The following is a 13985-nucleotide window of genomic DNA, read 5'->3' on the forward strand; positions in this document are numbered from 1 at the left end:
AGTGCACATTCAACTGGTCTAGCACAGTAGAACCTGGTCTACAAGCATTTTCTCAATCATTTATCATATGCCAGACTCTGTCTAGGCAGGGAAACAATCTCTTCCCTCAAGGAGTCCACATTATAATGAGAAGGCAACAAATGAACAAACAATAACTATGGGTGTACAAGTTCTATACAGGAGAGATGGAAGACAATCTCAGAGAGAAAAACATTACTTTGGCCATACAAATGAAAACTTGTCTCTACTAACCAATGAAAACTTGTCTCTACTTACCATTGATAACTTGCCTCTACTTACCAATGAAAACTTGTCTCTACTTACCAATGAAAACTTGTCTCTACTTACCAATGAAAACTTGTCTCTACTTACCAATGAAAACTTGTCTCTACATAACAATGAAAACTTGTCTCTACTTACCAATGAAAACTTGTCTCTACTTACCAATGAAAACTTGTCTCTACTTACCATTGATAACTTGCCTCTACTTACCAATGAAAACTTGTCTCTACTTACCAATGAAAACTTGCCTCTACTTACCAATGAAAACTTGTCTCTACTTACCAATGAAAACTTGTCTCTACTTACCAATGAAAACTTGTCTCTACTTACCAATGAAAACTTGCCTCTACTTACCAATGAAAACTTGTCTCTACTTACCAATGAAAACTTGTCTCTACTTACCAATGAAAACTTGTCTCTACTTACCATTGATAACTTGGCTCTACTTACCAGTGAAAACTTGTCTCTAATTACCAGTGAAAACTTGCCTCTACTTACCATTAAAAGCTTGCCTCTACTTACCAGTGATAACTTGTCTCTACTTACCTTCCTAGCATTTTCACTTATATGGCTTCAGACATCCTTTGAGCCTGGCTCCCCTTCTTCATGGATTAAAAGACTTATCCAGGATGATACAATAAGTATATGTCAGACTTTGCATGTTTGAAATCAGGTCCTTCCAACTGTGAGGGAAGTCTCTTTATCACATTTCTCCTCAGTTATTTTTATGTATTTGTATTTACTTCCCTCTTTATGAGAGTCAGTTCTGCAAAGCAGGTAAACAGTCCTATGGCTAGGATGTCCTCAATTCAGTTCCACTTCTGACATATGCTGTCTCTGTGCCCCTGGTCTGGGGCTCTAAGCATCTCTCTGGGCTGTAAGTTGTAGAATAGGGACCAACCAGCAATTTTAGGTAATTCCCTACCCAAGATATCTCTATATCACTAAAATCATGTTTATTCCCTATACCTAATAGTGTGCATTTCTCCCAGGAGAATATAAGCTTCTTGAAGACAGGAATAGCTTCATTTTTACCTTTCTTTTGCCAGGACCTGGTTCATGTTATTGTTGTTGAGTCATTTGTCATGTCCAACCCTTCATGACCCCATTTGGGGTTTTCTTGACAAAGATACTGAGTGATTTGCCATTTCCTTCTCAAGCTCATTTTACAGATGAGGAAACTAAGGCAAAGAGAATTTAATGACTCACCCAGAGTCATACAGCTAGTAAGTGTCTGACACTGGATTTAAATTCAAATCTTCCTGAGTCCAGGATGAATTTAAACTTCTTCTTCTTTTTTTTTTTGCTGTTTAATTTTTTTTAGATTTTTTTTAAACTTCCTACACTAACCACAAAAAAAGGAAACTGCCTTTTTAGTTACTTTTCAGTATTTTAAAATCCTGATGGAAAATACCTCACTTTAAAACAAAAAGGAGAAATTGATATTTTATTCTCTGCACCAACTAGCTGCCACCTAGAAGGTGTTCGATAAATGTTTCACGAATCAATGAATTCTAGATCCTTCTCCTCAGTCTAATTTCTGATGATAGGGAAAATGAAAAGACATTATTTCTACCTTGGCTACAATCTTGCCTCTGACCTACACCAGCTGTGAGACACAGAGTGAATCACCTCCCCACTCCCCAAGAGTCTAAGTCAACAATAAATGGCTTATCTCCATCCCTGGTGGGGAACCTCATTGGGGGACTTCTCTACAGGCCAATCGTATCACAGGTTCAGGCAAAATCCTAACGAAGTGAGAATCTGGAAAAAAAGACCTTTGTTGGACAAAGGATAAATACTGTAGAGAAGAAAAGAATAAGGAAGAGAGACTATTTGCAGGTAGGAAGTGAACAGGATTAGGAGTCAGGGAATCTGGGTTGAAATACTAGTTCTGCCACCAATGACCTGTAGAACCTTAGAGGAACCAATTCATCTCCTCAAGATTTAGTTTCATCTACAAAATGAGACACTTAAAGGAGACAATCCTTTGTTCTCTGATGACTTATAAATGGGTGATCCAACTATCCTGGTGTAAGAATTATAGTAATATTTCTACCCAGGTATATATTTTATAAAGTTTTATTAGAAAGGATAGATAATCATAGTTTTAAATCTCATCATTCCTCTAAGTAACCTAACCACGAGTTACCTAGCCTTCCACTCCCTTCCTCTTTCCTCCTTACCTACCTGCTCTGTTCCAACAAAGCCCAGAAAGGACCTGCCCCCTCACTTTTATTGACGTACACCACATTCATGGACACAAAACTTGGCATAACTGTGTTATGTGAGGAATGTTGATGGACAGGTCAGGCTACTCAGAAGAGGGAGGGAATGAACTTCCTTGACACACTGGAGAGAAGCTTGATGGTGCAGTGGATAGAGTGGCAGACTCAGGAAGACTTGAGTTCAAATCCATTATCAGACACTTATTAGCCATGTTACCCTGGGCAAGTCCCTTAACCCTGTTTGCTTCAGGTTCCTCATCCATAAAATGAGTTGAAGAAGGTAATGGCAAATCACTCCAGTATCTTTGCCAGGAAAATTCCAAACAAGGGTCACAGAGAGTCAGACGCAGCTGACAAATACTGAACAAACACTATCCTAGGACAGAACTAAAAGTGAGGTAAAAAGAAAAGAAGAGACTTCAATACAAAATAATGTTAGTAATATCAATATCAATAAAAGTAATACATACTACTTAATAATTTTTTTAGTTTCTGGACCTTCTAGGCAATGGACAAATTTTTGGCTGATTAATAACAGATACTAATTAGAGAAAGGTATCCTTGGTTGGCTATTTTGTTGGGTGTAGGGAATGTGTAAATCAATTAATATCTCAAGATTATCATTTTAGGGCTAGAAGCAACCTTAGAAGTCATCTCATCCAACTCCCACTTTTCTCAGATAAGGAAACATGACCCATCTTGGAATTCACACCCAAGCCCTCTTCCTCTATGGCCAGGAATGTTTCATCTCCATCACAAGCTCTATGATCTAATCTAGTCACTTAGGGAAGATCAAATTACACATTTTCAGTGGGTACAGGCAGGATAAACTGGGACCTGAATGCCAAGCAGAAACAGCTGGTCTTTATCCTGGAGCCACTAGAAAGCCAGGCAAAATTTCTGAGTAGAAAAGTGGGGTGATCACAATGGTGTTTTAGAAAAATGAATCCAAAGGTTCTTTTTAGAACAGATTTAGGAAAGAATCAATTCACCCTTCAACAAATAATATTTAGCATTTACTCATTAAACAACTACTATGTGCCAGGCCAGATAACAATTTGTATAATCCTTGCTTGCAAGGTGATGATATTTTAATGGATGAGATAACAAGTATGTGTGTATGTGTGTGTACATATATATTTATATATAGGGATAATATTAATTAATATAAAGTTTAAAATACTCACACATAAAGTAAATTATTTTCATTGGACTTTAAAGATCTCTTCATTTTAATTCTCTGGCTTAGTTTATTCAGATTGGATGAGATAATATTTATAAAGGACTTAGCACAGAGCCTGGCACATAGCAAGTGCTGAATAAACACATCTTTCTCCTCTTTGCTCCCCCTCTTTACTAATGTGCCTTTTGGTATTTGGAGTCAGGAAACAACCAACCTAGAATGGAGTGTGTAACTTTGTTTTTCCTCTTGAAAAAGGCCCGTATCACATATCCATTTCCATTCCACAGGATGCCCCCTTGGATTTTATGGCTCTGACTGCACTCACCCTTGTGATTGCACAAATGGAGCCAGGTGTGATGCTGAGAATGGCAAGTGCATCTGTCTCCCGGGTTACCATGGCAGCCACTGTGAAAAAGGTAGTGTTTGTCAACTAATCAGTCAATCGAAAAGTGCATTGGTTCCAAGGCAGAAGAGCAATAAGGCCTAGGCAATGAGGTTAAGTGACTTGCCCAGGGTCACACAACTAGGACGTCTCTGAGTTCAGATTTGAACCCAGAATCTCCTGTCTCTAGACTTGACTTTATCCAATGAGATACCCAGCTGTCCCTATTAAACTATGCTTTAAGGGACTTACACTCTATTGGTTGGGGTGGAAAAATATCCTTATGTAAGTATGTATAAAATATTGAAATAAAAACAAGGCACTTAAATATGATGTTATTCAGTGGGAAGACACTAGCATTTGAAAAGATTGAGAAAAATGTAATGCAGAAGGTAGGGTCCATAGAGATCATTTAGTTCAACTCCCTCATCTCCTAGGTAAAGAAATTGAGGAGTTATTCATGGTCACAGACCCAGTTCGTGGTAGAGCTAAGAAAACAGCTCAGGTTTCCTGACTACTTCAGCAGGGATTACTCATAACTTTTGATTAAGTATTTGAGATTCTTCAGAACAGAAGACAGTGTCATGTGGCGACTAGTCGACAAGCCTTGGAGTCAGAGATGCTTAAGATCAAATCCTCCCTCAAATTCTTAAGAACCCAGTGACCTTGAGCAAGTCCCTAAAACTCTGTGAGTCTCAGTTTTCTCTTTCGTAAAATGGGAATAATCACTCTTTGGGTGCCATCCTTCTAGGCTGTTGCGAAACTCAAGAGATAATGTATAAAAAGCAGGTCTTGGACTTGTCCTTTATCTCTCCGAGTCTCAAGTCCATCACCTGTACACTAGAAAGGTTGTACAAGGTGGCCTCCAAGGTCCCAGCCAACTCTATATCAGTGATCCATAACTCTAAGGAGGTGTTTCCTCCCACACCCAAGTAACAAGGAATTGGTTGGATTGCTTATAATATAGATAAGCTTTAGTGACAGACAGTATGGTATACTAGTTGGGGGCTCTGGGCACAGATCTTGCTTGGTACACACACTCATTAAGTGTTTCTGGGAAAGTCATTTAATCTCTCAGGACCCCAAGAAACTCGTTCAAGTTCTAAGTAACAAAGGGTTTCCAGCTCTCTATTGGTAAAAGTAATTTCCACACCAGGATTTCCTCAAACAAATGAAATCATAGGTCTAAGGGGAAAAAAAGAAAAGACTTCAGAAATGCTCTTCTTTTACAATCCCTTCTCTTTCTCCAATAGGGTGCCCATTTGGAACATTTGGAGACAGGTGCCAACAGCTTTGTGACTGTGAAGGAGCAGGACCCTGCCATCCTGTCACTGGGAAATGCCTTTGTCCTCCTGGAAGAACTGGAGACAAATGTGATACTGGTATGGCTAAGAAGTACTTTCTTTGTGGTACCATTTGCATGAGGGAAGTATTTGGCCCTCTCACCAGAGGGAAAAGTGGAAGAATTGCCAGATGTTTGCATGACAAAATTCCTTCTTCAGGCCAATGTCACAATGGTTAAAGTACCTCAAATATCTTCAAGTATTGGTCCAATGAACTGTAGGATGCTTCCAGAACCCCCTTTCAGAGATACCCCAAAGCAGGGTCTGGTAAATTTGGCAACATGTCATCACAAGGGTATGATGACAAAGAAGCTTTCTTGCAAACCTAAAATGCCATAGAATAATGAGCTCTTGTTATTCTCATTGTCATTGGGACAGGGTGACTCTAAACGACAGCATCAGGCTCCTTGACACTGAATAGACATAAATCGCCTATTTCAAGCCATAAGATGGCAGCAATATGGTACCATGGAAAGAAAGTACAATAAGTTTGAACTCAGAGGACTTAGGTTCAAGATCCAACTTTGCCACATATATCCTTTGTGACCTCGAATGTATAATTTCAACTTTGGGGACTTCAGTTTCCTCTTATGTGGAAAAACGAGGAGGTGGGACCAGATAGCCTTCAAGGTCCTTCCTCACTCGAAATCCATGATCTAAAAAGATGATCTGAAGAAAGATATTTTTCCTGCAGAATATAAAATCCTCATGGGTAGGAGCTATGCCATTTTGGTTTATATCCTCAGAGCCTAGAAGAGTACTCAAAAAAAATAATAGATTTCTAATAAATGTTTATTGATGATTGATTAAATATTGGGTCAGGGCAACTAAATAGCAAGAGAGTCAGGCTTGGCATTGGAGAGGACCTGGGTTCAGATCTGTCCTCAGACACTTCCTAACTTTGGGACCCTGGACATATCACCTATCCCCCATTGCCTAGCCCTTACTGTTCTTCTGTCTTGGAACCAATACACAGTATTGATTCTAAGGTAAAAGGTAAGAGTTTAAAAAATGGATTTCATCCCTTGGACCCATGCTCTAGACATTCTTTTGGATTTGTAGGATTCTAATGATTTTCTTTCCTCATATTTTTTCCTTTCCATAAATTACAAAAATATATTAATGGAAAGAGTCACAATCATAAGCACTGGCATCGATATGGCTTTATATTCCTATCTGAGGAGTGCCATGATGGAATGGATACAATCAACCTTAGAGTTGGCTTATGCTATGCAAAGTGACAGAGACTCTGCTTATTTTTTTAGTAGAAATATTATTTAATTTTAATTATTATAACATATATACAACTACACATAAGCAGAATGTGGACAGGAGAGACTCTGCTTATTACAAGAGTATTGATCCACCAGCCAGCTCACTGTCCCTACAGAGGATCAAAGGCAATCAAAGGTCCTTCTTCCCACCCAGATCAGAATGAAGAGTCTCCCCTGGCCCCCACACTCATCAGTGTTCTTAGCTGTTCTTCATTCTTTCCTCACTAAGACACTTTGACCAGCTTCTTGCTTCTCTCAGTGCCTTTGGGGTAGGGATGGATCCAAAGTCTACGGAGTATGAGAGAAGGGGATGCCTGAACTTTGCCAAAATCAGATGAAACTCTAAAAGCCCATCCATATGACCTCTAAGTCCAGCATGGAACCAAGTGTGAATAGCTACTTACAGTCAGAATTTTCCAAAAGTGGATTGAGCTTCCTCGGAGGGTAGTAGGTTCACCTTCAATAGAGGTCTCCAAGGAAAGTTTAGATGGTCACCACTTGTTGGATATACTATTACTCCATTTCTTGGGGGGGGCATGTGCCCATCTCTATGGCCCCTAAAATCTCTATCATAATTCTAAAACTTGGTGACATAATAAAATAATTAGTACAAGTCAGAGAACTTACGAATCACAAATTTTCCAAAAGGAGAGAAGAGAATGTCTGTCTCTCGTTTAACCTTATAGCTTTGAAAAAGGTACTAGAGAGGAGAGACCTTGTGTGCTTTAGTGGAAATTAAATACCCTCCAGTCTCCTTTCCCCAAATTAGGCCTCCTCACTTGCCTGCCACCTCAGAGTTTGCAAACCAAAGTTCCCAAATGGCTGGACCTTAGAACCAGTGTCCACTGCTGCTGGCTAGCCAGAGAGCCCTTTGCCTTGTCCTAAGTTCACAGGGGGTACCCTGGTCCATGCAGACTTGTTACAAGTCCTGTTTTATTTGCATTTTTATTTTCAATTAGGCACAGTTCATCTGTGACATTAACTGTGAGCAGCTGTGACTATGCAGAAGCTATAAAGATAAAAGACTTAATTTTAATTTGAATCCTGGTAAAGGAGCCATTAAATGGTCATAATGTTAATTCAAAAAAGAATATAACAGGTTTTTATTGGACCATTTTCCCCTACTTGGTAAATGAACATTTGCAGGCTTTCAAACAGATGTCTTAAATACATGTTGTTATTAACATGAAAATGTGGTATTCCATAAATTAAAGTCAGGTTCTGGATTGTAGAGGAAAGATCCTGCCTTGTAAGATTTTTTTTAAATGAGAAAGTCTAAGGCCCCAGGCATGGCTGAAGAATTCCCTTCTCCCTTGCTCCCTCTCCTTTCTCCTCTTCCCCACAGCAGGGGTGGGTGTGCTGGCTTGAATTTGAAATGACACAGAAAAATATTTGGTATTTATTCAATGGTTGATGTGGTTTAAAGAAAGACTCCTGCCACTGACCAAAGTTTTGGAGCAGCCCTTTATAGTACCTATGGCATTCCTTATTCCCAAAGGTTATTTCTCCAATTGGGAAAGAATTAATGGGACTGTCTGATGACTTTGGGAATATTAATGCCAAGTACCAGTTAGCTTGTGTTGCACATAAGTACCCCTCCATAGACGTTTGTTCAATCGAGTAAGGTGGTATGAGAGAATAGGAGTATGGGAGATTGAACCCTTGATTTTAAGTCTCAGGACCTGGGTTCAAATCCAGACTCAGATACTTACTAACTTTGTGACCCTGGGCAAGTCATTTAACCCTATTCGACTCAGTGTTTTCATCTATAAAATGAGCTAGAAAGGGAAATGGCAAATCACTCCATCGTCTCTGCCAAGAAAATCTCAAATGGAGTTCCAAAGAGCTAGACACAACTGAAATAAATGAACAACAAGACATTTGAATAGTGTTTTATGATTTGCAAAGTCCTTTACAAAGATTATCTCATTTTATCTTCACAACAGCCCTGGGAGGTAGCTGCTATCGTTTCCCCCATTTTTATTGCAGAAGAGGAAAACTGGTGGGGCTAGCAATGAAATTTCTGGTAGCTACTAATAGATTAACTTGGTTATTAACAACATTACATAAATGAACTATCAGTTTTCAGTGAGGCTTTCTTTTTTAGAGCCAAGCTTAGTTCACATGCTATAATATATTATTCACAGCTCATTGTGAATAATTATTCAGTAACCTGAAGTAAAGCAACTTACTCATTCACACAGCTACAAATGTCTGAGGTTGGATTTGAATTCAGATGCTTCTGCCTCCAAGTCCAGTTCTCTATCCACCATGACAGCTAGCTGCCCCAGGCTTCATAAGCTAGAATATCATTCTCTGTCTAAGTCATAAATGTAAAGACTTATACTTGGGTCCAAAAACCATTGACATCCAAAGTATAATATGGGAGAAGAATGGTTAGGCAGCAATTTATCTGAAAAAGGTCAGGGTTGGGTGATGGAAAGGTCAATGGACCATCAGTCCACCAGGAGTCAGGGACATGGAGTTGCCAACAAAAAGTGATGTGACTCCAAGAGAGTCAGAGCATGATCTAACTACACTGCCCCCATCAGACCACATCTGGAGCACTGGGGCTAGCTGTGGGCACCACAGGTTAGATCAACATTGATGAGCTGGAGAGTATCTGAAGGAGAGCATCCAGGTAGGGACCTGGAACCCGTACCCAAGAGGATCAGATGAAGGAACTGGACTGGATTCTGTTGGAGAAGAGAAGATTCAGAGGGCTCCAGAGAACTGAGTTCAAGAGTTTGAAGGACTATCTCACAGAGAAGGTTGGATCCTCAAAAGGCAGAACCAAGAACAACATCAGAAAAATGGTTGTTGAGTTGTTTCAAGCTCATCCTGACCCCATTTGGGGGTTGTATGAGAGGGCTGATTTGGGTATAATGGAGAAAGAGCAGATGATCCCAGAAAGTAGAAGGAGGGTGAGATGGATTCCCCCTTCAGTCTTCTTCAAATGAATGTCCTCCAGGCTCTGTCCCTCAAAGTCTCTGGATCATTCCTCTATCACAGGGTTTCATGTCAAAGATACTGAGGTGGTTGGCCATTTCTTTCTCCAGATCCTTTTACAAATAAGGTGGCCAACAGGGTCGAATGACTCCCCTGGGGACTTGAACTCACAAAGGTGAATTTTCCTTAATCCGAGTTCCACTGTTCTACCTAGCTGCCCCCTCTAAGAAAACTACAAAGAAGTAAATTTAGACAAGATATTAGGGAAAACTCCCTAGCAGTGACTTATTCCTCAAAAGCATAATGAGTTCCTTTAAAAGAGATTGCTCCTCCTCTTCCCCCAACTGGACGTCCTTAAGCAAAGGATGCTAGATCAGGAATTACACTGGGCTAGATGGCCACTAACGTACCTCAGATATCACAGAACCTCAGGCCCCGAATTCAGCCCACCCCTTGTTTCTTGTGGGCTAGGCTTCCTGCCCATGCCCACATCACTGGGAAACCAGACCTGTCAATGTACTGCTAGGTATCACCACCACAGCCAGAACTGCTGGGAACTGTTCCCTCCGCTGGGGCAAACACCCAGGCTGCAGGGTAACAGAGGGGCCTCCTTTATTGTTGTTGCTTCCATTGAACCCCGCCTGGTGTCCTATATCCTATTCCTGATTGTCAAACACATAATTCTGTCCATTTCAAATAGCTCTATAAAAACTCAGTTGGACCACATGAAAAGACGAGGAGTCTAGTGGAGGGAATGTGTCTGACAGGCCAACCTTTGTGGGGAATCTGTGGGCTCTTAGAAAAATTTAAGGACAAAGTTAAACTGTGGGCCATTCCCTTCTTTACCCACTCATTTCAGCACTTCGAGGATGTGTGATTTCTCTGGTCATGGGTACTCCTCCCACCGATCCTCTCTTGATCTCAGTATGTAGCCTTTGAGAGTAGCTGTGGGCAAAATGTCCTCCTGGGACCTTGGCCAGGCTGGTCCTCAGAGAGCTCCCATGTAGTCTGTCTGTCTGCAGTCCTGTCCTTGAGGCTTTCCAGCTCAGATGGACGTGTTCGCTGTCCACAGGGCAATTCAACTTCAGATACACTTTCACGCCATGATGGAGAAGCCATTGGTAACCAGGACCACAGGTCTGGAGCTAGAAGCCACCATGGAGGCCATCATGTCCAACCTCCACATTTGACCAATGAGCAAACCCAAAGAGACATTGACCAAAGAGACATTGACCAAAGACACATTTGACCAAAGGGACATACCCAAGGTCACAGAGGGCAAGGACTGGGATTCAAACACAGATTCTTCTGATTACAAATCCAGAACCATTGGAAGTTGGGAAAATAGCCATAATCTCACATTCTCATGTAAAAGTTCCTAAGATCTTTCTTCAAGGCCCAGGGCAGGTGCTGTCTCCTCCCTGTTTGTCTCCACACTCCCCCAAACCCATCAGTTAGGGGGATAGGGGGACTCTTTCCTTCCTTTTGTTCTGAGAGCACCATGGATCTATTAAAATTTCTATCACTCCATGAATGACTCATCTTCTACACGAAGAGGCATCATGAGGTAGTGGACAAGGAAATGGTCTCAGAGCCTTGCCTCTCACCTATACTGGCCCTATGACCCCAAACAAATCATTTAACCCCTCAGTGTTCTGGGTCAGCAATGTCAAATTCAAATAGCAATGGAGTCCTGGACATGAGGAACCCTATGGGCTGATTTAATTTTTATTGATTTATTTATTTATTTATTTATGATATTTATTTATTGATTGATTTAATTTTTAAATTTAATATTATCTACATTTAATGATATTTTTGTTTATTTTGTCAAATATTCCTCACTTGCATCATAATCTGATTTGATGGTGCTTGGGAATGCACAGGGATTGATGACATATTTGAACCCTTTGTCTTGGACTCTGAGGTCATAGGTAGCAGGGAAGGGCAAGGATGGAAGGAGTTTCTCCATGGATGATTCCTGATCGATACCACAGATATCAAGGAAACCAGAGCTCAAATTCCTGCACCAATCCCCATTTCTTCCACCCCTCCTTCATTTCCCCTTCTCCCAACCCTTGCTAGCTATTTTCTCTCTCTTCCATTCAAATTTATTTTATTTACTTCTCTGTGTACATGTCATGGGAGGGAGGGAATGGTTTCCTTAAATCAAATTACATTAGCTCTATGACCTCATTAATTTAGAGAACTCTCAAATAAGGAAAATCCCTCTATCAATGAGAATCAGCGCCTGCTCCTCTTTGAGAGCTGACAGGAGGCACTGAGAAGGCAATTGGTTTATCCAAGGGCACAGAGCCAAAACATGCCAGAGGTAAGCTGTGAAACCAGGTCTCCCTGAATCTGAGACTAGATCTCTATTTTCTATCTCATGCTGCTTCTTATAGTACATCCTCACCACCACCACCAAAAATATAATAAAAAACAAGGACAGAGGCTGACTTTCCTTTTGTCTTTGTTTTTCCTTCTCCCAGCACAGTGTCTACCATATTGATCAGTCATTGATTGACTGATCTGCTTTCATCTTTCTGTCTCTATATTTTAGTCCAGTGACTTCAATATAAGAGATTTTTATTAAATACCAGTTGACTAATCCCATGACAATTGCTCAGTTTCCCAAACCTCCTTTTCATGACTTATCTGTCCCATGATATTCAGGAAAGAACATCTAAGCAATGTATTTTAAAATAAGAGCTACTATCCTGTTTTCTCCTCCCCCAACCCTGTTTTTCCACTACTCTGGATTTTCTTAGCCCCTTCTTTTTTTCCAGAAAACTAATCCTTTTCATTATATAACATTCCAGGGTGGGAAGAAGATATCACATGGTTAACCGGATGACTTTATGAGTCTATCATTATCTTATTGAAAGCCAGGAAGGAATAGTAAAAAATCAATGTGAATCCAAAAAAATGCATCTTATAAAGTCCTGCTCCATTTGCTTTTCCTTTTTATTTTACAGAATGCAAATCAGATCAGTATGGGCCTGATTGCTCTCTGCAGTGCCAATGTCCCCTGGGATACCAATGCAACCCTCAAAATGGGACCTGTGCATGCCCCTTCCAGAGGATGGGACCAACCTGTGAAGAAAGTGATTCAGAGAAGAAACAATAGCCCAGTATAAAGATTCTTTGACTTATCCCAAGCTCTAAAATATTCCATCCCACAATGGATACACCCTACTAATCTCAGTGAATGAGGAAAAATGGAACAACCCACCCTATAGAAAGCTGCTCCTATCCTGACCATAGACACACACACACACACACACACACACACACACACACACACACACACACATGTCTCCTCTTCCCTCCTCTCATCTTCATCTTCACAAGTTCCTACAGATAAAGAATATAATCCAGAATACGATCATGGATTTTCAAGTTCCCAACATTTGCAACATTTTACTAATAAATTAACATTTATTATATATTTACAGACATAATTTAAATTTGGAAATGGGTTTCCCCGTTTAATCTGAGGATCCTGCTTCCCTGTTATTCTTATACTTATTTCATACCCTGAATTTTGGATGGGAACTGAATGTTATACTGAAGAATGGGATAGAAAGATGACATGAGAATTTGAAATGAACCATCCAAAGATCTAGTGGTAGCTTAACCATAATTAGCAAGAGAAAGAAAGAAAGAAAGAAGAAAGAAAGAAAGAAAGAAGAAAGAAAGAAAGAAAGAAAGAAGAAGAAAGAAAGAAAGAAAGAAAGAAAGAAAGAAAGAAAGAAAGAAAGAAAGAAAGAAAGAAAGAAAAGAAAGAAAAGAAAGAAAGAAAGAAAGAGAAAGAAAGAAAGAAAGAAAGGAAAGAAAGGAAGGAAGAAGGAAGGAAGGAAGGAAGGAAGGAAGGAAGGAAGGAAGGAAGGAAGGAAGGAAGGAAGGAAGGAAGGAAGGATGGAAGGAAGGAAGGAAGGAAGGAAGGAAGGAAGGAAGGAAGGAAGGAAGGAAGGAAGGAAGGAAGGAAGGAAGGAAGAGAAGAGAAAAAAGGAAGGAAGGAAAGAAACCAAAGTATAGTTTACTTTAAAATGTATCCATACTTTGTTCTTGAGAAGCAAAGATCTTAGAGACCACTCCAAGCCTGACTGGCTCCAGAATCATAGGAAATTTTATTTTCATAAGAAAAATCTATGAATTTGCCAATGAATCCCTAATTTTCCTATGAATTTCTATAAGTTCATAGCTTTACAATTTAGAGGAATCTGACAAGTAATTGAACCCTCTATACTGATCAGAAAATTTGCTCAGAAAGCTAAATGTCAAAGTCGTTGAGATGTATGGGCTGGCATTTGAACCAAAGTCATAGATAGACAATAGAAG

General features: G+C 40.0%; 1 protein-coding gene across 2 annotated transcripts in view; it reads left to right on the forward strand.

Annotated features, from left to right (window-relative positions):
- The window catches only part of LOC100616966 (EGF-like and EMI domain-containing protein 1), a 787120-nt gene extending 774028 nt beyond the window's left edge, over nucleotides 1-13092 (forward strand). For both annotated transcript variants that reach the window (XM_007502250.2, XM_056807813.1), the window contains 3 exons: nucleotides 3981-4109; nucleotides 5329-5457; nucleotides 12620-13092. In XM_007502250.2, coding sequence (XP_007502312.1) covers nucleotides 3981-4109; nucleotides 5329-5457; nucleotides 12620-12771 — 410 coding nt within the window. In that variant the 3' untranslated portion in view covers nucleotides 12772-13092. The remainder of the gene's footprint in view (nucleotides 1-3980; nucleotides 4110-5328; nucleotides 5458-12619) is intronic.
- The last annotated feature ends 893 nt before the right edge of the window (nucleotides 13093-13985 follow it).

This window comes from Monodelphis domestica, chromosome 8 (assembly GCF_027887165.1).
Source record: "Monodelphis domestica isolate mMonDom1 chromosome 8, mMonDom1.pri, whole genome shotgun sequence".
Taxonomy (NCBI): domain Eukaryota; kingdom Metazoa; phylum Chordata; class Mammalia; order Didelphimorphia; family Didelphidae; genus Monodelphis; species Monodelphis domestica.